The following is a 27685-nucleotide window of genomic DNA, read 5'->3' on the forward strand; positions in this document are numbered from 1 at the left end:
GTTAGTACTATATGAACCTTATATATGTAAATATATGTATTTATAAACTTGTTTGAAAAATTAAAAAATAACGTAAATTTATCTATTCCATGCGACGTTCTTATCATAAAACAAAATTATATTACTTCATATTTATTAAAAATAAAAAAGCTTTAAAATGTTGTGAAACTTTAAAATGTAGTATAAAATAAATGTCATAGTATTGAATACGTGTAAGATATGCATGTATACCATATACCTCAGATATAAGTATGATGTGTGTATCAAGATATACTATTTTGTTCGATCTCAATCACATGACCTACACGTCAAAATGGCTGAGCTAATTGCGGTACCGTTGAAGAAACCGTCTGATGTTGATGTAATTAAACCACTTACAAATATTATTAAATCAACGTATAATAACGCAAACGATCAAAAAGATTATACGGAAGCAATCGCAGATTTTAGTAAATTAAGGAATAATGCTTTGTGGCGAGCTTTCGAGAAATATGAAAGTTCTTTGGAGGTTATATACAGGTATGACTCATCTTTAATTATTATTTTAATTTTAATTATGACAGTACACTAAAAAATGTGACTACTTTATTATAATCTGCTTCATGAAATTTGCATTTAATACGAAATATTCCAATGAAGAAATTTTTAAAAGCAACCGAAGATTAGTGATTTGTGATGTTTTATTAAGTCTGCACTTTTGATATAATTTTGATAAATTAGTGTTGAAAGATATGCAATTATTATAATATAATAAAATAATATCATTAACAATTAATAAAAATTAATTTCTAAGTAATGACATCTTTTTAAATCAAATTTATGTTTTCTTCTTTTTTCTAGTTACTATGATCAGTTGTGTGCGTTGGAAGGCAAGATACCTGCTCATGAATTACAAATTCCATTTAAGTGGAAAGATGCATTTGATCGTACCATATTTGGTGGAAAACTCAGTTTAAGTAAGATATTTTAAATATGCTTTTTCATAGATTCTTAACTGATTAATAAATAAAGATAAGATAAACCTCTTACTGATTACATCAATATTTTGAATTATATTTCAAATAATATTGGTTTTGTGATATTTAAAATAATATATGATATTTGATTTTTCAGCAATTAGTACATTAGCATATGAAAAAGTTTGTGTATTATTTAATATTGCTGCTTTGCAAAGTTCAGTTGCAGCAGCACAGTCTTTAGAAAGTGATGAAGGATTGAAACTGGCTGCAAAGTTATTTCAAGTAAATATTTTAATTCCATTAATTAAATACGATATAATTGGAAAATGATATAAATATTCAATTTGCTTTGGTATAAAAAATGATTCATCTACATATTGTATAAATTTTAGCAATCTGCTGGTATCTTTAATTATCTTAAAGCAAATGTTATGATGGCTATTCAACAAGAACCAACACCAGATATCAGTCCAGAAACATTAGGAGCATTATCTTCATTAATGCTTGCTCAGGCTCAAGAAATATTTGTACATAAAGCAATCCATGATGCTATGAAAAATGGGATTATTGCTAAACTAGCTGCACAGGCAGAAGAACTGTATGCAGATACATTAAAATTATTTCAAAAGGAGATTTTCAGGGCATTTTGGGATAAAGAATGGGTTCCTTTAGTATGGATTTATAATTTTATTTATATGGAATTTATACAAAATATATAAAATAATTGTTCATAACGTAATAATAATAGATTGCAGGAAAACAAGCTGGATATCGGGCAATGACCGAATTTTATCAATCATTGGTATGCAAGAATAACAAGTTAATTGGAGAAGAAATTGCCAGATTAGAGGTAAATCTTAAAAGTTGGTAATATATTAAATATGTAAACATAAAAATAAGTCAAAATTAATTAAAATGCACATTTTTAGCATGCTGTGGAATTGTTTAAAGCTGCGCAACAACGTTCAAACAAATCCCACTTATTCCAAGACTATGCTAACAAAGCACAGAGGAATCTAACAGAAGTAAAAAAGGATAATGATTTCATTTATCATGAAAGAATACCAGATATAAAGTCTTTGGAACCAGTTGGAAAAGCTAATGTTGCAAAACTGTTATCAATGCCTGAAGTTCTTAGCTCTAACTTTAAAGGTTTGTTGTATATAATAACAAATTTAAAGAATGTTTTTTAGTATAATTTCTTTTATATATACATTATATAATTTTAGATCTTTTTGCTGATTTATTACCTGTTAGCGTACATCAAGCATTATCATCTTATGAAGTTCGTCGGAATGAATTAGTTAATTCAGAAATATCTAAATTACGCGAAATGACACAAATTTTAAACGGGTATGATGATTATGTAAATATATTTAAATGCTGACTTTTTATTTGATGTCTAATAATTATGTTTTTAGTGTGTTGGCAAGTTTAAATTTACCAGCTGCTATTGAAGATACAAGTGGAACTGAGTTACCTCAATCTGTATTAGAGAAGGCTCAATATGTAAAAGATGCAGGTGGAATTCAAGCTTTGGAAAATTCTATGAAAGAATTGCCTGATCTATTACAAAGAAATAAAGAACTTTTGGACGAGGTAAAGAAATGCATGGATTATATACTTTTTTTTTCGATATAACTGTTCAATCATTACTGTTTTTATAGTGTGAACGAATGTTACAAGAGGAACGTGAGTCTGATGATCAATTAAGAGAACAATTTAAAGAACGTTGGACAAGAATACCTAGCAGTCGTTTAACAGAGCAATTTACTATTACTCTACGGAAATATCGTGAAATTATTAATAATGCTGTATCCGCTGATAAGGTAAACGTGTATGAATATATGCATGGAAGATGACTTGTAAAATAATTATTTACATCAAACCTTTTAAGATAATTATTATATCTTATAGGTTGTTCGCGAGAAATATGAAAATCACAAGGAAAGTATGGAAACTTTAAGTTTGCATGCAAATGATTTGATTAATGCTGTGCCAACTGGATCGGCAGTTCAAGAAACCAATACTGTTGTTCAACTTAGGAAATTAATGGAAGATGTAGGTATCTTACGCAAAGTTATATTTTTTGTATTATTTTTTTAGATTACTTATGCTATTAATTTCTTTTAAGATTGAAACACTAAAAACAGAACGCGATGTTATAGAAAGTGAACTGAAATCTGCTATTACCGATATGAAAGCAACGTTCTTGTCAGCACTTGCAAAAGATGGCGGAATTGATGAACCAAATTTGTCAGTTGAAAGCATAGGAAAAACTTATGGACCTTTACAAAAACAAGTGAGAGATAGCGTTGCTCGCCAAGAACAATTAATTGCTGAGATTCAGGTATGTATAAAGGATTACAAAATTATATTGTAATAATTATTTTGCATATTTACAATATTTCCTATGATACATACTAATTTTAAAAACAATTTTAGATGTGTCATACACAATTTACAGCCGAACAATCTGGTAGAGGTAGTTCAAGAGAAGCAATGTTATGTAAATTAGCAGCTGCTTATGATGCATTTAAAGAATTGAAAGGCAACTTAAACGAAGGTGCTAAATTTTATAATGATTTAACACAGGTAAATAGCTGATCATAATCCTTTCATGTTATATTAGAATTAAAATTTATAATTTCTTATATTTGTATAGTTGCTAGTAGTCTTCCAAAATAAAATATCGGACTTCTGCTTTGCTCGGAAAACTGAGAAAGAAGAACTACTGAAGGATTTAACAACAAATTTGAGCCATACTGGGCCAACTCCAACTCCTAACATTCCATCTCATCACGGAGGTATAGATTAGATTTTTATAAATAATATTGCATGTATTCTCTACACAGTTTATTAAAAAAAAAATTTTAATATTTAGCAACATCCGGACAAAGCCAATCAGGAATAGAACAAAGTGGATCATCGCAATTACCGTATCCTACGCATTTCCAAGGTGGAATGCCTATACCGTATGGACCTGGTCCTACTACACCATATCCCACATATATCTCCCCTCCTATGCCTACAACGTATAATCCATATGCAACAATGCCTTATCCCGCGCAAGGTGATATAAAAAATGCAGAGTCATTCATATTGTTACATGACATTTCGGAATATACTTTATATTTGGAATTTTATTTTTAGGAGGTTATAATCCGTATCAAAATATGCCTCCAGCTCCTTATGGTGGATATGCAACTCTGCCACGTTATGGCGGTAATCAACATCCTCGCCAAGGACATCCGTTTTGAAGAATGAATATTTTATATACGTATACTGTGATTGCATAATATAGCATGTGGAATTTATAAGAATGAAAAAAAAATGTATATGATATAACGTTATGAAAGTTAATGCGAAATACGTTTCAATCTGTCCAATATCGAGCAGTAAAGAAATTATACGTTGAAAATCAATTTTGAAGAAATTATATTCCTTGATTGTTATTGTATTTCATGCAGTTGAATTTTGATATAGAATGTATTACTACGTAATATGTGTTAAGCTTTAAATGTTGCTTCAGGAAAAGAAAAAAGATTTAAATACGATAATGCTCGTGCAATTTATAAATATATTTTGTAACATAATATATTGTAGTCAATGATTATAATGCCTACAAATCGTAATTATTTCATTGTTACTAAAATTCTAATCTTGTATTTATAAGCATACAATCCTATATATTAGCAGTATTTCAATGCATAACAATTTGATGATGTTTTTATTCTTAAATTGTATATGACAATTCTCTGTAACAAATGGAAACAATGTAAAATTTTTAAATGTGATTACTAAGGAACTCACTACATTTACTTTTGATTTTAATAAATATTTATGATACGGCATAATATTTATACATATACTTTTTTCCTCTCAATTAAGAAAATAAACTGAAAAGATTCTGAAATAGAGATTATCTTCCTAATGCAGATGTATATATTTCTGCAAAAGCCTATCAAATGAATCTGTATATGTCAGAAGATGATTATCTGCATATGTCAGCAAATGATCACATACCTAATTTTATATTCTGTACGGAAGTAGACGAAGTTGTTGAAAGTGAAAAATTATGGCATTTTTAAGCAGGACCTTTTTATCAATAAGTTTATGTGTTCTGTTATTTCATATAACTGCTGCATTTAGTAAATATTCTGTAGAAGCAAATAAGCCGAAATATGAAGATCCTTTACAATTCCCAACCTCTCTTCGTGAATTGGACAAACCATTTCGTATGGCAAAATTAAATGTACTATGGGTAAAAGCGAAAAATGTAAGAATTAATATATTACAAAGATATATTACTAATATATGTAAAAATATATAAGTATAAATATATATATATATGTAAAGATATATTACTAATTATGTAAAAATATACACATACAGATTAATCTTTTTTGTAGCGGTTGACAGATACAAAACTGCAGTCAATATTCAGTGATCTGAAAATCCACGATAAAGAAGAAATTGCGTATAAACATTTTAAGTCTGAAGGAAAAGATCCGAATGGTGAAGAAGAAGCACGTTTAAGGAAAAAATTAATCGGTAATCTGGAACAAAAGATGACTTTAATATATTTATAACATGTATTTTGTATTGAATTTTTGTTTTTTAAAGGAATTATGAGCACTTACGGGTTATTGGAGTACTTTGAAGATACAGAGAACCCAGAATTATTAAAGAGACATAAAGCTTTAAATGATGGTAATAATTATATTTCCAGAGATGTTTTTAAAGATAGCAGATTAAACAAACTGTGGGCTAAAGCTGAATTGGCAGGCTTTTCACGTAAGTGCCATGTAAGAGAACTATTTACATTTTTAATCTCAACATTGTTTAATTGTACTTAATAAATATAATAAAAATATAGATGAAGAACTACAAACTCTAAAGGAAGAGTTTCAACATCACCAAGATAAAGTGGATGAATACATGAATCTTTTGAAAGATGTAGAAGCTGGTGATCCAGAAACATATAAAAGTTAGTAATTACATTATATGTATATTATAAAATACAATAACTGAAAGTAAGTAAAATAAATTTCATATTTGTCATTTCATATATACAGACAGTCTACATCATAAACAAGAGAGTTGGAATGAAATAGATCACAAGGAAGAAATTTCTAACAAGATTCCTGAAAAAAAGTTAGATTATTTAGAAAAAGCATCTTTACTTAGGTATGGATATTGCACATATTATATTATATTAATTAGTATTACAAAAATATAGTGGATATTTCACTACTTTTGAACATATAATTTAACTTTTAAATGTATAATTGAATTGAGTAAATGTATAATTTCAGAGGAAAACATTTAGAAATTAGAAATGGATTTGATCGTTTGGATAGATTAACTGCAAAAGGACCAAATCATAAAGAATTTATAGAACCAAAAGTTCAAGACTTATGGCGTATTGTATTAAAATCTCAATTCTCTCCAGAAGAACGTGCTTCGTTAAAGGTATTTATATACACGTATAACTATTGGTATTTTATTTCTATACTTGATATATTATTGATATTGTATTTTATTATTAGGAGGAACTGTTACACTATGAAGGAAGATTGTTGAAATTGCGTCATTTACACACGGAAGCTGCTTTAGAAGCCGCACGTCAAGGAAAACCGTATGATGTAGAAAATTCTACTATGGAACATCATATTAAAAAACACTCGAGAACTGTTCAAAAGCTTCATGCAGATCTTGAAACAAGGATTTTGCAAAGACATTCTGAACTATAATATACATATCAACAAATTTACACAAATATTATTATTACTTTTATAATAGTTTAATTGTAACTAAAAGTTATTTTAGTAGTTTTAGTAGAGATATTAAAAAGTTTTTATACGAATTTGAGATTTACAAAGATCTAATTTGAAAATTGTATTATTTTATATTGCATGTACATGATATATTTTTAAAAATAATTACATACATAAGAGAATATTACATAAATAATTTATATGATTTTATCATGTTTACAATAATAAAAGTTATATTATCTAATTCATACATTAAGCTCTTCCCTAATCTCTTGTATTAACTATATTTTACTTAGTAACATATGTTACATCAATATTGCTATGACAATTGTTCATAGATTCAAACTCGCTTTATAGTGGAAATAAACAATTAAATATTTATAAATGCCTGTAAACGATTTCTTTCTTTGGAATATATTGATTATTAACGAATAAAGCCCGGATAAATCAGTAATATAATGGCAACGGCAATAAAAGATCGCACTATTCCTACTATGGATACTTTGGTTAAATACGATAATCCAGTCTTAGTTACAGTCCGTCCAGAAAAGGTATAATGTTCACCAATAAAGCAAATACCATTTTTCTTACTATTATCAAACTAGTTATATCTATAATTTATTAAAAAACATCCAACATTTCTTATTACAATAGGCACCTAAAGAACAAGCACCCAAAATCGGAGTAACAATCTGTAAAGTTGAAACCACTATTCCTACGCTTGATACAAGACATGAAACTTCTGAAATTCTCAATAGAATTTTGCCACCCAAACAATGGGAAGAGGATGGTCAAGTTTGGACTCAAAAAGTATGGTATTTTTATGTTTTGATAAATAATGTACTACAATTTGTAATATGTTATTTCATATCAGATATCAAGTATACCAGCAACAAGACTAGATGTTATTAATTTACAAGAACATCTAGACATGAAATTGCAACAAAGACAAGCAAGAGAAACTGGCATTTGTCCAGTACGTAGAGAACTTTATACGCAATGTTTTGGTAAAAGTCTTTAATTGGACGTTAATTTTGAGTATCATATTATTAAAATTATAATTGTTTAATAATACTGTTTAATAGATGAAATAATACGCCAGGTGACAATAAACTGTGCAGAACGTGGATTACTTTTACTTAGAATCCGAGACGAACTTAAGATGACATTAGCTGCATACCAAACTTTGTATCAAAGCAGTATTGCTTTTGGTATGCGTAAAGCTTTACAAGTATGTACTGTTTTTTTTTAATATACAAGAAGATGTACATTAAGAAATGTTATAATTTCAACATGATTTTTAAAGGCTGAACAAGGAAAAGAAGATTTAATTGCTGCTGCAGATGAGCTACAATTACAGAAGGCTGAATTAGAAAAAACAGTTATTGAATTAAAACAGAAATCTGAACAGGCTGAAAGGAGGGCAGCTGAACTACGGGAAGCTGAAGAAAAAAAGCACATGGAAGAAATACAATTTTTGAAAAAGACAAATCAGCAACTGAAAGTAATATTTATATACAATTTTTATATGAATCCTAGACAACTGTAAAAATTTCATTGCTTAGCATTATTTTTATTTCAGGCACAGTTAGAGGGAATTATTGCGCCAAAGAGATAAAATAAGCATAAATGATAATGCACGATAAAAGAAGATACATTATTTTTTATGAATACTTTCAATTCCATATATTTTAATTTCGTAATAAGGCCAATATAAAAACGTTAAGATATTTTATTTATTTTCTTATTTCTTGAATTAATTTGCACTTACATATATCTTTCGTTTACAAATCTGTTGAACATTGTAAGACGTATAAATGTTGTTCAATAGAAAACATAGATAAATAAATACATTTTTAATTTGTCAACATATAGTAGTACCACAAATATTATGGTAATAGTTGTATGAAATGTTTTTTGTCATATTGTATAAAATACATTTTTTAAACTTTATTATTTATATAAATTAGCAGCTTCAGTTTATTATTCAATATAACCAGATATACTGTATTATCAAAATATAAAATATACGTGGCAGAATGTAATATTTCTTTTTATAATTAATTATTAAAGTAAAGACAAATACAAAGATTCCAAAAGTACATACAAATTATGCCTATTATTGGATTTAACGTCGATGTAAAGTACTTCTAAAATAGGAGTTTCCAACTGTAAGTTTATCATTTATAATTAAGAATAATACAAGTTCATAACATGATATGATTTGTCAACATGTTATAGTGTTAAAAAATGGTGGGATTTTTAAAAAATTCACATTCTAATTAATTTAGTTATGAATTTAATTTCAGAGAACTGTTTTAATAAAATTTTATAATTTGTTAAAAGTAATTATTTTATACGATAAAATATTTTATACGATATTTAACACTATAATTATTACAATGTTTTCTACATATTATGCTACTCGTAATATTACAAAAAGGTTTCAAATCCTATTTGAAAAGTGTTTACACTTTAAACCGTTATAAAGATATAGTTAATGTTGGCACATTATAATTTTCATACAATTCCAGAAGATTATGCCAAGACCAATTATAATGCTGACAATAGGCATTGAACTATATATAACAGTTATTTGGAAAAAAGATATTTTGCATATATTTTTTCTTTTACAATCTTATGAATAATTTAATAAATTGGTCCCGCTCCTTTAATCGCACTTTACACCGCAGTTAATAGTATACTTGTCTCAATTAATGTTTACTTATGCTACATATTTAATTTTATATGTATAATTTGCAAAGATCTTAATACTAATAATATGGTCTGTTTCACTGAAGAATGTATATGATCTATATAAAATGATATTTTTATATTTAAGATGAATCATCTTACTATTGCAAACATATGAAGAATACAAAAAGTTATATCTAAAACACAAATAGTAAAACTATTATGATTTTCAATTTTTTTTACCTATATATGTTGCAATTTCAACATAGGTAAATATTTTGAACTATATGAGATTACAAATATTATTGGTTTATATTACCAGATAATATACCTACAAAGTATTTAACATTATCATAGAAGTTTTTATATAGAAATTATATTTTTTGTAATCTCACACATACATATTTATTAGAAGGTACTGTTATAGTCAGCGATAAAGAAACAGCATATATTTTATATATTCCGCTTCTTCAATTGTAGTCGACATTTTATTCTTTTAATAAAGTTAAGATTTTAATCTTGCTTCAAATCTCCGCTATTTTTACATCTATTTGTTACATATTGGCTAACTCTTTTTGTGTACTTTTGAATATGCGAGAACATTGTTTAATCATGAAATTATTGAATATATTGTGAAATAAAATATGTTAACGATAAAATATAGCTATCGTTAGTATAAATAAATTAAAACAACAAAATTTTTAAAAGAACGAAATCATGAATATGTATAGTAATAATATATTTTAAACAATTAAAAAATTTAATACTTGGTATTACATTTTAGTGGCAACTTTGACATTAGAATGGATAATAAACTTTAAATAAATTTCTTCCTAATGATGAATGATCAAAAATTATGTCGATATTTAACAATGAGATTAAATATATGTGCTTTTTAAAATGAATCTTAAAGTATATCAAAACAATTTTACATAACATATATATTAATATACTTATCACTAAAGGAAAATAAATAAAATACTTTACAAACCACAACAAATAGCTGTAGTTTACGTTATTTTTCATTTTTAAGCTAACTAATAACATATTTTACATATGTCTGAAAACCAATTGTTTATTACAATTTGATTAAAATCTTTTCATTTGTATATTGTTCGTTTCAGTGACCAAAAATACTGCTCCTGTGTTCCTATTTAAATTGAGGAATTGCTTATATTAAAATATATTATTTAAACTACGAAACAAAACAAAAATTGCAAAAAGGAATGTGTATCATTTTATATAGAACAACGAATATTGAATCACATGAATTTTTCGTATAAACCGATTTCAGTAAATATATTTCATAGGGTACATGATCATAGTACTGACTGTAAAAATACTACTTTGATATTATATTCTAATTTTTTCACCATTAAAATACTTTTTATCGGTATTACGCAGGAGACAAATCTTATGAAACAAGTATAAAATACAAATTCTATGATGTATAAAGAAATAAGGAAATCGATTGCGCTAGTTACAATTACTATGTTGCACCAATCCAGATAAAAATATGATGCGATAATACTAATCACACATGCATTATTTCACTATGTTAATATTAGAAACATAGCACGATCTATGAAAGAAATAAACATAATTCTGAATATACCTAATCAGTTATGTTAAATAGTGAATATGAAATTATATTTTATGTATTATGTATATATATGTGTGCTTCAAAAAAAGCAGCACGCAATGAGGAATCTTTTAAATATTATATGCACCAATATAGTAAGGATTTGAATTCTGAAATGCATGAAGTAGATTGATGTAATGCAAAGTATGCATTATTAGAACACACTTTCACAATGATATAATAAAAAAAGAAAATATTTCACAATCGTTCTTCCATATGTCTTTCTTCATTTTGCACCAACATTTTTATCTGAGGTCAATGACGACCTTTTTTCGAACGTTTTCGTTTCTTTTTCTTTGAAACAAGAATAGTATTTGCACTTATTTTAGGAGCGGCATCTTCAGTGGCACTTGTAGGTATAATTGTTTCAGTTTTCTCTTGCATGGTATTCACATTAGAAGGCTGTCCAGTAATTTCTTCACTTTCGCTTTCAGCATCGCTTGCTCCTGTTCCGATAATACTTTCTACTTCATCTTCTGCATTACTTAGTTCCAATGATATAATTTTTTCTCGTAGAGTTTCAACCTAATTACATAAATATATACATTGCAAATGCTGAAGTAGACCAGAGAAATTTCTGCATTGATACGTGTAATTATTAATTTAATTACGATAAACGTACGACATATAACGTACGACAAAAAAAAATATATTATAGAATCGGATGAAACTTATAACATTTTTACAGTAGTAGTACTTGATATATAGCAATACCACCAAAATAATTATAGTAAAATATTATTTGAAAAGAAAATACCTTTATACATGCTTAAGTAAGTAGTGGATAAGAAAGATCAATAGTAGCATTACCAATAGTACGAGAAGAGTTTGTTAGTGATCAGTAGAAATGAAATCAATTGCTCAAGGTGGTGCAGGTTGCACTTCCATGGTCAGTGCTGGATTCTTGGAACAACAAATACAACCATTGAACCATTTCCATTGGGTTCTTGTGCATTAAAGCAAAATATTTTTTAAAGCAGCATGCATATACACACACATGATTATTCTAAAATTATAAATGTATGAGCGCACACACACAAATAAGACACAGTTCACAAGCAACACATATTCTCTCTTTCTCTCTAAAAAAATACTACTTTATTTCCCTTTTCCCTTCAAATTTTTGTGAATATCACCTTTTCCTAATTATGTTAATTGGAGCATTAACATAGTGCCCCAACAAATCATGATCTGCCATATTTTAATTTGATTTTTGAACTTCTTTTTATTATGTCATTGCTTGTACTAAAACTTCGAATTGTAATTATATTACACACCATAGTAATTTTCTAATAATTTTAATTAGTTACAGTATAAGCTTCCATAACAATATTATATTGGTACTTTTTCATTCATCAATTAAATGCCAATGCCATATTGAAGTTCCAGTACAACAGTTAAAAAATTGAACTTCACTTAAAACACGTCTCGAATCGATGATGTGAACAGATAATATTCGGTGCTTAAATTTTGTGCAAACTCTAGAATTTATAATACCTGTCGCTCAATGAGCTTCTCGACGTATTCGACTGTACGGACACGCCGTTCACCCGTCACCTCATCCACGTATTCCTCGGTACGTCGAGTGACCTTCTCGTCCACTACTTTCTCGGATTCGCGTATCTCTTTAGGGGGACCCACCTTGCTGCGTACAGCAAGTTTGGGGAAATCTGCACTAGACGGCCGTAACGTAGTGAACTATGATAGTAAGACAGACAAAGGGGGTACCATTGTAGTTAACATAACATTGTAAATGTACGAACACTAAGTTAGAACTACTGGCGAGCAAAGAAGTAATTAGTAGTACAATAAATAAATGCTGGTTAATCTGTTTTAAACACATCGTTAGATTATGTTCATTGTTTTAGTTTGCTGGTGGTATGACTAGAGCAAAGGTACATTACAAATGCTTACATCGGCTGTCTTTTCTGTTTCAGGAACAACAGTAACAGCATCTGTAGAATCCTGCGTAGGATCTGCCTTATTTGTAGTATCCATCATTTCACTCATTTTCTTAATTACCATCTGTGCTTGAATAGCATCCTGAATATAACCATTTAACATGCGAATAAATGTAAATACTATTTAATATATGAATTTTTCAGGTGTGAAAAAGAGCATTATAATTACCTGTTCCAGAGATTTTAAACGTGCTTGTCTCCATGCTGCACGCTTCTCTGCCCTTAGTGCTCTTTGTTCAGCAGGACTCAAATGACTTTCTTCATCTTCATCAGAAATTATACCCTATGCAATAAAAAATTGAATAAGAAACATAAATATTATATCCGTATTAAGTCATTTTAAACATTAGTGTCTCAACAAAATTATTTAAAATACAGAACAATTTGGAATATTTAATTATGATAAATGAGGAATTTGAATGATAAAAATATATTTAAAAAGTAATACCTCCTGTATCAGTCTCTCTTTCAAGCGACGTTCTGCTTTTGCTGTCCTTACACTGCTTGGAAGATTCTGCAGAAGGGGGATCGAACTTCGCGAACTCAGTCGGCTACTGCAAGGTAACGAGCATGCACACTGACAAATCATATACATGTGCCACAGTTTTAATGTTTATTCATTAAAAGAAGAAGTACAAAAGCAACGTTCAATACAAAGGCTAAAAAAATATTGTACGACTTATATACAAACGAGATAACAATACAAAAAAATTAGACTACACCACACATCAACTATAAATCTACGAATAATGTGATTGGATCGGTGCTAAGAGATTCCAAAGAAGAATTATTTTTATATTATGGATTTAAGAGGTGATAAGACATTCACATAGATGAAAATGGAAGCAAGTATTAACATTAGATAAATAATAATTATTCTTTGGAATCTTTGAAGTGCGCTTGCAATGCGTGTGAAGAAAATGTATTAAAGCGTGAAGTTTTTGTGAAAATTATATTCCGATGTACATAATTTTTATAAACTTATGATTTGGTCTTATTGAAGAATGGAACATGTAATTATAATGTGCAGTAAATGCCTGTGTAAGCACAACCACAACCTGAACTGCAATGTACAATGTGAATGTGAATTTCATAAGCCTATGTACAAATACACGTTATTTTATAAAAAAAAGCAGTCGCTAATCCCTAGCAAAGTCATTTATACGATAATTATAATGAGCATGCACGCTTTATGATGAAGTAACAACTACAACAAAAGCACTGATATAAATTATATATACATATAATATTTATCGCAGGTATAAAAAATACTGATATATACACGATGTCCAGTCATTTTGTATGAAACGTCGGAGTACTTTTTAAACTACAACTTTACTATAAAAATACAATTTTACTAAATATATAAAGAATATCTATCTAAACTAACAATTAATACTCGTAAAATATTTGGTAATTATATAAACACAATCATTTTTCAATTGAAAGATAATTGCCTGTCTTGTACAATACACGTATAACAGACAGATATGTTTAGCATCTTACAACTGAAAGATAATTACATTATTTCATAGTTTCATATACAGAATACGTACTACAATGGGAAAAAATGCTATAATACTCATTTATGTAAAGCAAATTAATTCTGTTCTCTTGTTCTTTTTAATACATTACTACAATATTTTGTATGGGCATTATTTAAGAAGTTATATTGTTGCAAAAAAAATTCTATGGCCGAGTAAAATTTGTTGAAATGAGATTGTATTATTATATAATTAGATTATTAGATATTATTTTTTAGAGCTGCAAAAATTTCAAAACATCAATTTTATAGCCATCATATTTTTTAGCATTAATGCATAAAGTATGCAATTTTTTACTAAGCAGTATATTCTCTTTTATTTTTCTTGTTGTAATATGCAGACACAATGAAGTGGAAACAAGAAAGAAATAATAAGGTAAAAAAATTTTAATAATCACACGTTCAAATGCGTAGAATGTGTACAACTTAGCTTACTTAGGTCGCCGGTTATCCTGATCTTCTAATGTTTCCTCTAAATCTTCCAAGCCTTCGTTTTCATCGAGTTGAGCCCATGATTTTAATTCATCCCGCGTTAGAGTAGCTATCTTTTTTTCTGAAAATGCACAATAATATTTGTTAATTGTACGAATTAAGAATTTAATAATATAATTAACGAATACTGTACCTTCTTCTTGTTTCATTTTTTCAACTTCATCTTGACTTAGAAAACTGAATACTTTTTCTAGAAAAATGATAATGAATACAAAAATAATATATCGTATTTACAATTTGTTTATATAAATATATAAAATAATATCTACCTGGCTTAGGGGAAGGTTTCAAATGTTCCTCCATGGCACTTTCAAACAATTTCTTTTTATCGCTAACTGACATCTTCACTAAAGGTGGTGTTGGTGATGGTGTTGGTGAAAGCTGTATTTTGAAATAACACATTAATATTTGATAAAAATAATCCTTATAAAAATATAAATTTTAATCTATCTTTTTTATAACAATTCCACTTTCAATATGCACATTTGAACCTACTACATGCATTTGATTTGTATTTAAATAATACCAAATAATTTTGTTAACACGGGTGTTACAATTCTTATGCAATAAAATTCTGCGATTTAAACGCTCCAACATTCTTGGTAAAGAACAAGGAAAGATAGTGCATTAGATTTTTTAAACATGCTTCTTAAAACCCACCTCAACCTGATTACTCCCACCAACAGAGCGTGCGTTCTGTCGTTTATCAAAAGGGACTGAAGTGCCATAATCTCCTATGGATGGAGGAGCAGTCAAAGGTGTAGGAGGAAGTTTGGAACGAGATGAATACTGAGTACTTTGGATAGGATTTTGATAGACTTTCTTATAAGAAGTAATTTGAGGATCAGAAATATATCTATTATCATGCAAAGATGAAGGATATTCATTTGTTGAAGTTGGATAATTAATTGGTTCTTTTCTAGAACTGGGAGGAAGATCAGCAAATGTAATACTACGTTTCGGTATGGAACTTTTTTTCTTTGGAGAGGGCAAGCTTTGGACAGCAGTAGTGCGATCGAAATTCATTGATGAAGTAAGAGTAGAGACCGGAGATTGGGGCGTTGGACTGTCCACTGAAGTTCCATCTCTCTCTTTGCTCAGTGACTGAGTAAATAACATGAAGATTTGTATTAGTAAAGTTAAAATAATTATCTACTGGAATATAGAATGCAGTAAAAATGCGAAATTATTAGTTAGGCACTATGTAAATATACAACTATATACAACAGATTAACAAAATAATTTCTGACAACTAATTGATTAACAAGAAATAAAAATGTGTAATATTTATATCATAATATAAGAAATTATCAAATAAGAAAACATTTCTCATTTCTGCATCCTTTGAGTTTAATAAATTTACTTTTTATAAAATTTGTAACTATACTTCAAAAAACAGATTTATTTCCAATACTACATCTCATACAAAATCTATATTAGAATTAAAAAGGAATCAGTTTTGAACTTATTCATTCAATATTTTTCTTCTTTTACCATCTATACATTCAATATTATATCAATTGTACTATTATTGCAACAATTAATGCAGCTTTGCGCATAATTTTTATTTGTATACCCTTCCAATGATTTTAAGTATATTAAAATCGACTTTATAAAGTTACCTCATATTTGTACCCTCTATCCATCACCTTTTCATATATATCAATGCACCATAAGATATTCTGAAATGTCATAACTAGGTAACTTTTATCCCAAATTATAATTCAATAACAGGAACTGTGATCTTTGCGTTACTAAATATGAACATGAAAAATGTATTCTCTTGTAGTTAATAGCACTAATGGGATAAAATGCAATTCACTTTCAGAAGAACCTGTCGCATTGATACATTTGAATAAAGCACTGCATGTATTTCATCTTTATGTCGGTCAACTGGAACTTCAACATTAACATATATATATAATTCTTTCTTTATAATTAGATAAATACTATCTTATCTTTATACTTTGTAATAATATATAAACATCTGGTCCATTAGATTTATATCAACATATAACATTTATAGAACATTCGTAGAATACAGTACATTGATTTATATTTTAATAATGATATGAGTTTACTGTAGAAGTAACCATCCAAGAGTGCTGGCATTTATAACTTACAAAAAAATGTTAGATGCACAAATACCTTATCAAATAATATTTTATGTCTCAATAGACATTGTATTTCACTTTTGTTTCTTTTACTTTAACTGTACATTATATAGTAATATAAATAATTAAAACTTGATATTTTTGGGTACACTCCCTATTTAGTGATACACGCATTGATTATTATCTTTGTTTTCAATGATATACAGCTTTAAATGAATGAAACATGAAATGAATTGTGAATTACAACATAAAAGCTATCCTCTACAATATAATAATGCTTACATTTCTGGTAGTAGTAAAATATTCTAGCTTAAAATAAAAAAGACAGTTCTAGTATATTTTCTACATAGTATACCAAAATATTTGTAAAAATATCAATAAAATTAACTACTGATTTTTTCTTAACACTATATAAATAGAGAATACTAAACAAATAAGATCATTAAAAATAATATATCAAAAGTACCCTAAATATAATAATTTGGAAGTTATTATTTTTTTAGATAAGAATATAGACTCCTACTTCCTCAGTCATCAAGTCGTGTATCACGAAGGAAAAAGTCAATAATGCCTGTCTTCAGTGTGATGTAAGTTTCAAGTATATTATTATAAAAATTTATAGAAACATAATACACCTGTTACTTGTTACTCATATTGGAACAGGAATTATTTGCTGTCTTATATCTTTTCTTACTTTCAATAATTCTTGATCCAGTACCCAGAAGTTGATCTAATTTTTTTAAGCTTAATGAATTGCAGTAGTCGTCCAACATACGTTTCCAATTTTTCAAAATAGATTATGAAATAAGTTTAAGAATCAATGTACAAATATCGCTAAAAAATATTCAGTAAATACGTGGGAAGTTCTTGTCGTCTATGACATCTGTCTACCTATCACAGAAGTATCTTTTCATGTTCATCTTTCAACCAATATTCATGAACGAAGGAGTGATGAATATGTACACAAGAGTCTGTAGTTAAAGACGATATCACATTTTCGTGATGATTAAAATCTTGACCCCATTCTTGGACCAAAATAAGAAACCAATCACAGAGAATCAACCTAGCCAGTCAGCATATTCGCAATAATTACACTTAATGTTATAATGGCAGTATCAGTAACAAACGGAGTAACGATAGTTAAATTGTACAATAGTGATACTCATGAAACGCAATAAACACCATGATTATGCGAGTTAACGACATGAATTCCTTAGAATAATTTTATTATGGCACAGTCCCGCGGATTCAGAGGTATGGACGTAGACACAGGGAAAATGAGTAGAGGGTCGAACGACTCACTCCTGTTAGAGGGCAGCCAAAGTAGCGCTATCACCTTCCACTGTCTGCAAACATGTGAAACATCTCTTGTTTTGCCGCTCAGGAGAGCATGCGACGCTAAGAACACTGACAAATGTACATTTCATGCGTCATATATTAAAAATAAGTAATAAGACTTATGATGAGTGTATGAGTACTGACAAATAATAAAACTATTTGATATCAAATTGAGAAATTCATATAAACTTATGTAAAATGTACAATCATTCGAAGGGCAACAAAAATTAAAAAGTTAATATTGTTTCTTCTTTACAGATAAATAAAAATTAGTAATTTGTTATTAGATTATGGTTTCTTATTCTTTTCACAAGGTGTGCAGAAATAAACATATAGGTCTATAGTATTTAATAAGAAGAAATAAAGTATGTTTATGTAAGAACGAACGTCCATGCTTATGCTACCATATAAGAATGTACACAAGGGGAAGAGCAACGTTTTTTCTTTAACACCACATTGTACCATAATAATATTTCTTGATCAAAAGTTATTTATTTTTTCAACTTCTCTCTATATTTTTTAATTTGTAAATTGAAATTTTCAAACGTCTCTCCTTTTGTTCCAGTGCCATTAATAAAATGTAGAATATTTTGTTAATAAATCACATGTATAATATATGCACCCATGAACATATGTATACGTATACATACATATAATATGAGCAAATAAATAAATAGTGCTCAATAAAAACGTGAATTATTAAAGTCATGCATCTTGTGTAAACGAAGCATAAAATCAAAAGTAGCAATTTTTTAATTATTTGTAAAAGAAGGATATAAATAAATAAAGAGGTAATAGTTATATAAAGTTAAGCATCCATTTATGCAAGAACCACCATTATTTATAAATATACATTGAATATTTAAAATGATTGTAAGGTTGAATAAAAAAATTAAACAATATAATTCCACAAAAGAATTCTTAAATATTCAAATACTATAGCTATTATTATTATTATATACCAATAAAAGCAAACTACTGCTTGCAAGTTAATTTATATTTATAGAGACATGCAGATATAGTAATATTTCAACTTAAAATTTGTATTATTTTAATATCATGAAAGATACTTACATTTGTATTTTGAGGTGCTAAAGTGTGTTTGCTCATCACAATAGTGGTTGTTTTGAGATCTTTTGTACCACCTGGTGACTTTGGTGGTACAACCATGTCAACCGGACTACTTGATTTGCTTACTAATGATTCAGCTGCTCTTACTACATCTAATACCTGTTCAATTTGAAAATATTCAACTTTAAAGTTAATATCACATTGATTAATAAAAATTGCTTATATTGTTTAATTTCTTTAATATTGGGCCTTACTTTTTCAGGGGTAGATTTTTCTCTATGTTCAAGCAAAGCACGTTCTCTTTCTTCTTGTTCCCATGCTACAAGTTCAGCTTTCATTTCTTGCTCTTGTCTGAGAGTTGCTGCTTCTTCATCATCGCGATCCAAACTAGATATACTTTGCGATAATGATTTAGTACCTTCTGTTGCAGGATCCTTCAATTCCTTGGATGACCTAGATTCTTTAGAATCTCTACCATCGGATAATGGCAATACTGGTTCAATTTCACTTTTATCATATCCTTTACAAACTACTAACGTAATTGTGTTTCCTGAACACCGTAATATATTTACTGCTTCCTGATGAGTCGCACCTAACAGCGACGTCCCATTGACTTCTAGTAGTCTCATTCCAACCTAATATCAAAAACATAGTATAAAAATTATTACATAAAACTCTTATTCTTATAATGAGAATTAAATTTTACCTTCAGTCTTCCATCTCTTTTAGCTGCACCACCTGAATTGATTTTGGATATAAACACCCCTTCATCTGTATGATCAAGGGGATTTCCTTTTTGTCCTCGAAGTCCTCCTTTAATGTGCATGCCCAATTTTTCGCCTGGTTCTTTTGTAATAACTAATTCCTAAAATATTACATTATTTTTAAATATACTTTTACCATCTTTTACATATTGCTTTGCTTACTTTTTACAAAATATTTCTTAGTTTTATTTTCAATATAATATACTTATAAAAATTATGAATACATAATGTATGACTGTTGTATTACATAATTCTTTTAATTTACCATAAAGCATATAAAGCAAGTAAAAAAAGTTTTAAATTCTATATAATCTCAGCCTAGGCAGAAAAGCAATTGCTCGTGATTCAGTGCTGAGCTTACTTGCAGCCTTCACAGAGGGCAAAGCGTGGTATCAAAAAATAAAATAATAACAGGTCAAATTAATTGAGTACTTACTGTCACAGGGATGTACTCTATTTCGACCAGCTTGTAGGACAAATTATAAATAACAGCATTAGGAAATGCCACAACAAAACAGTTATAAGTGAAGCACTTGAGTGCCAGTTTGCAAATGATAAACATTTCACTGGTGAATATAATGCATTAAGTATCAATGAATGAACTGATTCTATTCTATTATTTATTTAACTGGCGATACTATTTTATGTATATATTTAAGTATTCTAAATGTATGCGCGTTTACGAATTTTGACTAATGTTGATCCCAAACTTCAATATTAAAATATTGTAAGTTCTGAGAATTAAGCGTGATAACATTAATTGTGAATTTGTGATTTATAGTTACATTTTCATAAGCGTGTTTTATTGAAAAAGCTATATTGTAATTAAGAAGCAAACCCTCTATATATGTGCAATAACTAACAAGCAGATAGTAATTAAATTATAAATAGCTTACCTGATAATTTTCTGGTAGTGGATCATGTTGGACAGTAAGCACTATTTGATCGCCTGGTCGCAAAAGTTCCATCACAGCCTCTTGATGAGTAGCTTTTGTTACATCAGTACCATTTACCTTTAGTATCCTATCACCCATTCTCAATTTACCAGATTTTGCAGCTATACCACCAGGCACAACCTAATATTAGCACAACAAATGTATATTATACAAATTCTGAATATTAACAAAGATTATCAGAAAACTTACATGAGATATAAAAATTCCAGGTTCTTTTGCACCAAATGGAGTACACGAATGATCTGTACCGCCAATAATACTGAATCCTAGGGATCCTTCTTTTACAAGAATTACGTCCTAAAAATTAATATTTAATCATTAAAACATCGAATATATAGAATCATTATTTCGTTTAAATTACACGTGTTAATTATTTTAAAAATATAATGCCCTGGATATTAAAGAATAAAAGATGGAATTTCATAATAGTGGAGGATGCATATAATTTGGTATTTGATGAAAGAATATATATTTAGCTTATACTACTTACCTATTTCCATGCCAGAGAATAAGCACCCGAGGTATAAAATAATATAACATTTCATACAACCAATTCCTACCAAATACTTTAATGTATGGTTTGATAATGCACACACAGAGAAATTATATTTACTGAATCAAATCAATAACGATCAATTTCAAATACATAGACATGCAATGAAATATAACTTGTCATAGAAATGAAACGTACATATGCATAAATAATGTCCATAACAATGTTTAAATTGCCCTTTTTTAAATAACGAATGATGTTATAATTTATTTCTTAATTAAACATGCATGAGAGGAAGAAAACCACTTGACCACCATTTTTCAAATTGTAATTATTCCGAAGTTAATTAATTGATTGCATTGGAATATGTTTACATTTAGTAGGACTGCGATTATCATCCTAGCATGGAAATAAGTTAATACATTACAAATACTAAATACTTAATTTTTACCTAAAATATTTAAAAAGTGCAAACTATTCCAGTACCGAAGAAAAAATAATTATAATTGTAATATTTAAAAATTATAAAATAAAACTTCTAAACTTCCTTTTCGTTTTTCGAAATGTATGTGCAACATAATCCATGCATCTAGCTACCAAGCACATACCTCAATGATTACTGGTGGTACCAATTGATTTTCAGTCACCCTAGTTACGACGGTCTCGGTGAGAGTGCTCTTTGTGATGGTCTCAGTAACTTTACCAAGTGTGGTAGGAGCCGGAGGAAAATTGACGTCTCCAGGTAGATTATCAGGCTGCTTTATTGTCACTGTCACGATAGGGCCTTGATGGGAATCTGGTGATGGTGAGGAAGTAGGGGGACGAAGGAAATGAGCAGGTATCATGGCCTGAAATTCTTCGTTGGTGATAGGCTTCGGTACCTGTATGTCTTCCTGGGGTGAGGTTGACCTAGGTTCTGTAGAAGACGTGGGCGTTGAGCTTGTAGTTGTCGTGGGTGTAATTGTAGGTTGCGAAATGCTATGCCTGGGGGCAGGTTGTGGATGTGGTTGGCTATTTGTCGGACTTGGTGATATCGAAGAAACGTTCTTAATATTTCCTGATTCTGTAACACCATTCATTTTCGGTAGCTCAGTAGTTTCAATTTTCATAGGCGGAGGCGTTTTCGAAGTAGGACTTGGCGATAGAGTCCTATCAGCATCGATAGAACGTCGATATCCGGTGTAACCCGGTCTATTTGCTATATAACTATTGGCGTTATATAATCCTGTATATGGTCTAGGTGCACCGATCACTCGTGGTGACTTTTCAGAAGGTGTTACAACTGTGGCTGCATTTGCTTGCGAAAGTGGAATTTCACGTTCGACCACTAATCGAACGAATCTTTCCAAACCTGTTAATAAAGCAACTGCTTGCTCATGTTTGGCTCCTCTCATTTCAACTCCATTAATCTATAAAATAATTCCATTATATGAAAGATAAACAATTATAATTGTATTAAAAAATATTTTGTGTAATAATATTACACTTACAGATATTACTTTGTCTCCAACTAATAATTTACCATCTTTTTGTGCCACACCACCATCAGTTATTCTTGAAATATATATCGCCTAAACATTATATATTTGAAAAAAGTTGCTAAGCATAATTAACGAAAGAAATAAATATAAAATATTTTCATAAATTAAAACTCTTACATCGCTATTGTCTTTGAATGGTGGAGAACCCTCTCCACCGGCAATACTAAATCCAAGTCCATTTTGGTCCCGTATTAATGTCGTGTGAACAAGAACAGATACCATTGGTTCATTACCCGCCTTTGTTGATGATATAGGTTCAGGGATTTTCTTAGACTTATTAAAATAGAAATTTGTTGATCTTTAAATTTTGCACTTTAGTTTAAATTGTATATGTTGCATCTATTAAATCTAAAAAAATATATACCTTAATAGCATCATGAGGTAAAGCATCACCATTTTCTAAATTATGCGGTAAACCTGTAGATGAAACATGAGACGTCGCACTTGGAGCTCTACTGGTACTTAAACTAGAGCATGCTGAGTCTTTTCTCGACGATACCTGTTAAATATAATGTTAATAACAGCATAAATGATTTGCGTTTCATAAAATAGTACCTGTTCATATGGTGGCACTATCCTCGTAACTTCTCTTTGAACCACTAACACAAGGACACGTCCACAAGCTTTCAAAACTTCTACAGCATCATAATGACCTACGTTTACTACTGAAACACCATTTACAGACAATACTTTATCCTCCACTTTTAAACCTGCTAAGTCTGCAGGTCCACCTATAAAGGAAAATATAATGACCATATCATAAAACTTTATAATTGACATATTCTACGACTGAAAACAAATAGGTTTTTTATCTCAATTTTTACCTTCCGTGACTCTTGAAATAAAAATGCCTTCATCATCACCCTTAAAAGGGGTTGAACCAATTCCACCAGCTATTGATAAACCGAGACCACCTGTCGTTCTTTCGATATGAATTTCGTATTGTTCTTCTCGTACTTCTATCGTCGGCTCAGCATCAGAAATCGCACCTACACAATAAATTTCATTGGCGTTACTACTTAATTATGTAATCGGATCACGTTTTACTAACTTTTACCCTTTCTTTTTTTTCTTACAAAACATCTATATCTTTTTGGCATTTTTAACTATACTTTTTATTCACAATATAGAATGTTGATGAAATTTTTAATTGAATATTTTCACTTCGCAATTTTTTTCTACGCGTGTACACTTGCTACATCGAGTTTGATAAATAACTAGAGTTTGATAACGGATAAGTGATAAGATAGCAGAAGCAGAAAGGAATATCTTATCATGGACTATTTAATGCCAGTGATTACGAAGCAATGATGCTAGGAAGTTTAGGAAGATTCGTTATTTAATTCAGTTTACGCGGAAAAGATATATGTTACCTTTTCAAGTATTTTATTTTATACGTGGTATATGAATTATAATTTAATTTTGATAAATTTAAAGGTGATATAAAGAAATGCAACAGGTAAAAGGTGATATACTAATCGTAGTTTTTTTACCTTGACTTTGAGCGTCAAAATTTTCTGTGGGTTCTGCAGGTGCTGACGTGGATGTGGAGATTTCGTCATTTTTCTTCGTAAGTGCCTACCACATATTAAAAACTGTATAAAATTCATCGTAATTATTTAAGTAGTTTTAAACATGTTGCTTTTTTTAGGTAGATAATAATTACCTGTGCAATAATGGAAGCTACTTTTTCTTTATCTATTGCTGTGTGGATTCGTTTATTTTTCAAGTGATGTGGAGTATCTCTACGATGGAGTCTATTTGGTCTATTTGAATCACCACTACCATCATAATCAATACCTTCTACGATAGAAAATTCGACATGTCTTTGTGTTTCTTCATTTTCAGATTCTTCCTCATCTTTGTCATTTATATCCTTTGATTCAGATATTGAACCTTCGGTCCTCACATCCTAAAAAAATAATTTTTACAATTTATAAATCAGTAACAAATAAGTAAATAAATAAATAAATAAACAAATAAGTAAATAAATAAACTAGCATTAACATAAATACTTACAGCATTAGATTCTGTAATATATTGATTAGTTAGAATTATTTCTGGTTCATTGCTGGACTGAAAATCTGCATTATCAGCTACTATTGCAGGTATGGTTTCTTTTTGTGCATTTTCTATAGATTCAGGTTGTAATGATTCTTGCTCTATAGTCTCTGTAGTCAAATCGTTGGACTTTGTTGAAATATCAGTCTCAGTTTTATCCAAACCAAATGTTTGAGAAACATCCTGAAAGATATTATTAACAACTGTTACAAAAAGATTGTATATGATATCTCGAAAAATGAAATTAATAATTACCTGCTCATCTGTAGATGCTGATCGGCTGTCATTTTTTCCTTTACTAAATAATTTATGAGCTTTTGCTTTTAATTCTTTTGGATGAGGGGTATTTTGTCGTACGAATGGTGTCTGAAATAAGTGCAAACGTTGCATTTACGTAATTAAAAAAAAAAAAGGTGAATGGTTAGAAAAAAATAGGCTTTTGTTTCATCTTTTGTTATAATTTTAATACAATGAGTCGTAAGAATAATAACGTTTCCAACACATTAAATACCTCGAAAATACTCTGAACTTAGATATAGCAAATCTAAAAAGTCTAGAAGATTTCCTCATATGTAACGTGCTCACCTCCTTATCAGTTTCCGGAGGTTCATCCGTAAATTTCACGGAATGCGTTCGCGACGCTTCTTTTTCTTGCCAGCCTTCATCATCGCTACTACCAAGCTCACGTATTTCGCCATCTTGAACAACATTTCTTATACCACCAAGCATACCAATTCTTCCTGAATCTAAATTACAAATCATGCAACATATAATCCATAAAGTATAACTAAATGTACCAAAATATACTTTCATGAAATAGATTTACTAACCATCTGGATGGATTTCCAATTGTGGCAAAAGAAAACAAATTAATACTTCTTGCCCTGTTTCCTCATCAACGTCTGTCTGAAAAGTAAGCATTGGTTGTGCTTGATTCTTACTTAACCATACTGCCTTTAAGTTCAAATTGATCAAGGAATATGGCAAGTACTGCAATCTGAAAAACGAATATCATTACTAAATATTGTTAACAAAACATGAAGAAATTTAGATATTTAAGATTATATTATATACCTATTGCCTGAGACATCCAACACATGAAGAGCTGTACATTGTCCAACTTCGATAGGAAGATATTGCAGTTTGTTATCTCTTAAAGACAGTACACCCAATTGTTTTAAATTTCCTACAGAAAAATAATAACATTCGATAAAAAATTATTTTTAATGTCATAAAGTAATATAAATAAATATTAACATAAATTGAAGTTCTAAACGACACTTTTCTTACCGATTTCCGTAGGAAGCGACTGCAAACTGTTTCTATCTACATTTAAATTGTTTAGATTATGAAGTTTTCCTATAGTTACAGGCAGTTCAAGGAGAAAATTTTCCGTAAGAATTAATTCTTGTAAGTTCTCACACCTACAACGAGCAAACGTCAGTTTTTGTTATCAAGTTCTATGGTATCAAGATCCTTATAGGAGAAAAAATTAATCTCACCTGCCTATATTTGAATTTAGAGTAGAAAGCCTATTTTGATCGACTTTAAGTATAGTAAGTTTCTGTAATTCTCCAAGACCATCAGGCAATTTTTCAATAACATTTTGCGATAAATGCAAATCTGTTAAAGACTCTAAACCTCCTATTTCTTCCGGAAGATCTTCCAGACGGTTTTCAGATACGTCCAGGCATGCTAACGTTTTCAATTCTCCGATTTCCGGTGGTAAATGTTGCAATTGATTATGATCCAACCATAATTCTTGTAATGCTGGTAATTTTCCTATATGTGCTGGCTAAAACAAAAGTCCCAAATTTATAATAGATATTATGTTAATAGACAACAAATATTCTATTTTGTCCATAATTTCCTTTACAATGGTTAATTCAATATCTATCTTACTAAAACTTCAATGTCATTGTCACCAAGATCCAGCCGCTCCAATTTATAAAGTTGGGAAAGCGATTCCGGCAAGGATTTGAGCAAATTTTCTCTCAATTCCAATGACTGCAACGCCTCCAAGCTGAGAACAATCGGTGCACAAACTTGTTAGTACTAGACACGATGTAATTCAATTAAATCATTCTAAGCTTGAATGCAATTAAAGCGAGTTCTTGTTGCTATTACCTTCCGAAATCAGGCGGCAGATTCGTAAGGGACATATCATTGAGTCCCAAAACAGTTAAGTTTCTTAATTGCACGAACCCTGCTGGAAGTCTGCAATGACAAATTTAATCCTTCTTGAATTTTGAGAATAAATGTTTTCAACAACTTTT

At 29.3% G+C, this 27685-nt stretch overlaps 4 protein-coding genes and 1 long non-coding RNA gene across 18 annotated transcripts in view; 4 read left to right on the forward strand and 1 right to left on the reverse strand.

Moving 5' to 3' along the window:
- Window positions 1-284: 284 nt before the first annotated feature.
- LOC117240404 (programmed cell death 6-interacting protein) lies at window positions 285-4594 on the forward strand. The gene is made up of 15 exons (XM_033506450.1): window positions 285-519; window positions 841-956; window positions 1114-1241; window positions 1352-1630; window positions 1708-1809; window positions 1889-2111; window positions 2189-2312; window positions 2381-2558; window positions 2627-2788; window positions 2877-3020; window positions 3094-3309; window positions 3405-3554; window positions 3625-3766; window positions 3844-4032; window positions 4113-4594. Exons 1-15 carry the CDS (start codon window positions 314-316, stop codon window positions 4217-4219), a joined length of 2466 nt encoding a protein of 821 aa, XP_033362341.1. The 5' UTR covers window positions 285-313; the 3' UTR covers window positions 4220-4594.
- A 338-nt stretch (window positions 4595-4932) lies between these two features.
- On the forward strand, window positions 4933-6980 carry LOC117240405 (alpha-2-macroglobulin receptor-associated protein). Its single transcript, XM_033506451.1, has 7 exons — window positions 4933-5238; window positions 5372-5513; window positions 5586-5756; window positions 5839-5949; window positions 6038-6149; window positions 6278-6434; window positions 6512-6980. The coding sequence occupies exons 1-7, from the start codon at window positions 5038-5040 to the stop codon at window positions 6713-6715; spliced, it is 1098 nt and encodes a 365-aa protein (XP_033362342.1). The 5' UTR covers window positions 4933-5037; the 3' UTR covers window positions 6716-6980.
- A 22-nt stretch (window positions 6981-7002) lies between these two features.
- On the forward strand, window positions 7003-8666 carry LOC117240406 (axonemal dynein light intermediate polypeptide 1). Its single transcript, XM_033506453.1, has 6 exons — window positions 7003-7290; window positions 7394-7549; window positions 7614-7746; window positions 7825-7970; window positions 8046-8243; window positions 8322-8666. The coding sequence occupies exons 1-6, from the start codon at window positions 7198-7200 to the stop codon at window positions 8355-8357; spliced, it is 762 nt and encodes a 253-aa protein (XP_033362344.1). The 5' UTR covers window positions 7003-7197; the 3' UTR covers window positions 8358-8666.
- A 701-nt stretch (window positions 8667-9367) lies between these two features.
- Window positions 9368-27685, reverse strand: part of LOC117240402 (protein lap4) — a 52231-nt gene continuing 33913 nt past the window's right edge. For 3 of the 14 annotated variants that reach the window (XM_033506448.1, XM_033506449.1, XM_033506443.1), the window contains exons 3-34: window positions 27537-27626; window positions 27312-27432; window positions 26912-27204; window positions 26700-26833; window positions 26484-26595; window positions 26240-26406; window positions 25995-26155; window positions 25665-25775; window positions 25368-25592; window positions 25015-25260; window positions 24842-24926; window positions 24173-24337; window positions 23904-24079; window positions 23713-23847; window positions 23466-23621; window positions 23298-23378; window positions 22416-23216; window positions 21504-21611; window positions 21255-21434; window positions 20795-20824; window positions 20301-20459; window positions 19849-20229; window positions 19598-19753; window positions 15732-16175; window positions 15341-15452; window positions 15205-15261; window positions 15015-15132; window positions 13485-13590; window positions 13206-13319; window positions 12990-13118; window positions 12573-12773; window positions 11331-11600 (exon numbers count right to left, since the gene is read on the reverse strand). In XM_033506448.1, the coding sequence (XP_033362339.1) occupies window positions 11331-11600; window positions 12573-12773; window positions 12990-13118; window positions 13206-13319; window positions 13485-13590; window positions 15015-15132; window positions 15205-15261; window positions 15341-15452; window positions 15732-16175; window positions 19598-19753; window positions 19849-20229; window positions 20301-20459; window positions 20795-20824; window positions 21255-21434; window positions 21504-21611; window positions 22416-23216; window positions 23298-23378; window positions 23466-23621; window positions 23713-23847; window positions 23904-24079; window positions 24173-24337; window positions 24842-24926; window positions 25015-25260; window positions 25368-25592; window positions 25665-25775; window positions 25995-26155; window positions 26240-26406; window positions 26484-26595; window positions 26700-26833; window positions 26912-27204; window positions 27312-27432; window positions 27537-27571 (5769 nt within the window). In that variant the 5' untranslated portion in view covers window positions 27572-27626. Of the gene's footprint in view, window positions 11601-11867; window positions 11979-12572; window positions 12774-12989; window positions 13119-13205; window positions 13320-13484; window positions 13614-15014; window positions 15133-15204; window positions 15262-15340; window positions 15453-15731; window positions 16176-19597; window positions 19754-19848; window positions 20230-20300; window positions 20460-20794; window positions 20825-21254; window positions 21435-21503; window positions 21612-22415; window positions 23217-23297; window positions 23379-23465; window positions 23622-23712; window positions 23848-23903; window positions 24080-24172; window positions 24338-24841; window positions 24927-25014; window positions 25261-25367; window positions 25593-25664; window positions 25776-25994; window positions 26156-26239; window positions 26407-26483; window positions 26596-26699; window positions 26834-26911; window positions 27205-27311; window positions 27433-27536; window positions 27627-27685 lie in introns of those variants that run through there. The other 11 variants (XR_004494679.1, XM_033506437.1, XM_033506442.1 and 8 more) reach the window with 11 other exon arrangements.
- On the forward strand, window positions 24369-25169 carry LOC117240407. Its single transcript, XR_004494681.1, has 3 exons — window positions 24369-24807; window positions 24881-24918; window positions 25000-25169. It is a non-coding gene; the product is annotated as an uncharacterized LOC117240407 (long non-coding RNA).

The sequence above is a fragment of the Bombus vosnesenskii genome, unplaced genomic scaffold, assembly GCF_011952255.1.
Source record: "Bombus vosnesenskii isolate JDL3184/JDL3185 unplaced genomic scaffold, Bvos_JDL3184-5_v1.1 scf7180000014621, whole genome shotgun sequence".
NCBI classification, from domain to species: domain Eukaryota; kingdom Metazoa; phylum Arthropoda; class Insecta; order Hymenoptera; family Apidae; genus Bombus; species Bombus vosnesenskii.

What these genes read in the sequence shown, in the direction of transcription:
- LOC117240405 (XM_033506451.1), top strand. Translation starts at nt 5,038, where the DNA reads ATGGCATTTTTAAGCAGGACCTTTTTATCAATAAGTTTATGTGTTCTG. An exon ending in TTTAAGGAAAAAATTAATCG is followed by an intron (nt 5,514 to 5,585) that starts GTAATCTGGAAC and finishes TGTTTTTTAAAG; the next exon opens with GAATTATGAGCACTTACGGG. An exon ending in AAGAACGTGCTTCGTTAAAG is followed by an intron (nt 6,435 to 6,511) that starts GTATTTATATAC and finishes TTTTATTATTAG; the next exon opens with GAGGAACTGTTACACTATGA.
- LOC117240404 (XM_033506450.1), top strand. Translation starts at nt 314, where the DNA reads ATGGCTGAGCTAATTGCGGTACCGTTGAAGAAACCGTCTGATGTTGAT. An exon ending in TGGTGGAAAACTCAGTTTAA is followed by an intron (nt 957 to 1,113) that starts GTAAGATATTTT and finishes TTGATTTTTCAG; the next exon opens with CAATTAGTACATTAGCATAT. An exon ending in CATTCCATCTCATCACGGAG is followed by an intron (nt 3,767 to 3,843) that starts GTATAGATTAGA and finishes TTTAATATTTAG; the next exon opens with CAACATCCGGACAAAGCCAA.
- LOC117240406 (XM_033506453.1), top strand. Translation starts at nt 7,198, where the DNA reads ATGGCAACGGCAATAAAAGATCGCACTATTCCTACTATGGATACTTTG. An exon ending in GTATGCGTAAAGCTTTACAA is followed by an intron (nt 7,971 to 8,045) that starts GTATGTACTGTT and finishes TGATTTTTAAAG; the next exon opens with GCTGAACAAGGAAAAGAAGA. An exon ending in AGACAAATCAGCAACTGAAA is followed by an intron (nt 8,244 to 8,321) that starts GTAATATTTATA and finishes TTTTTATTTCAG; the next exon opens with GCACAGTTAGAGGGAATTAT.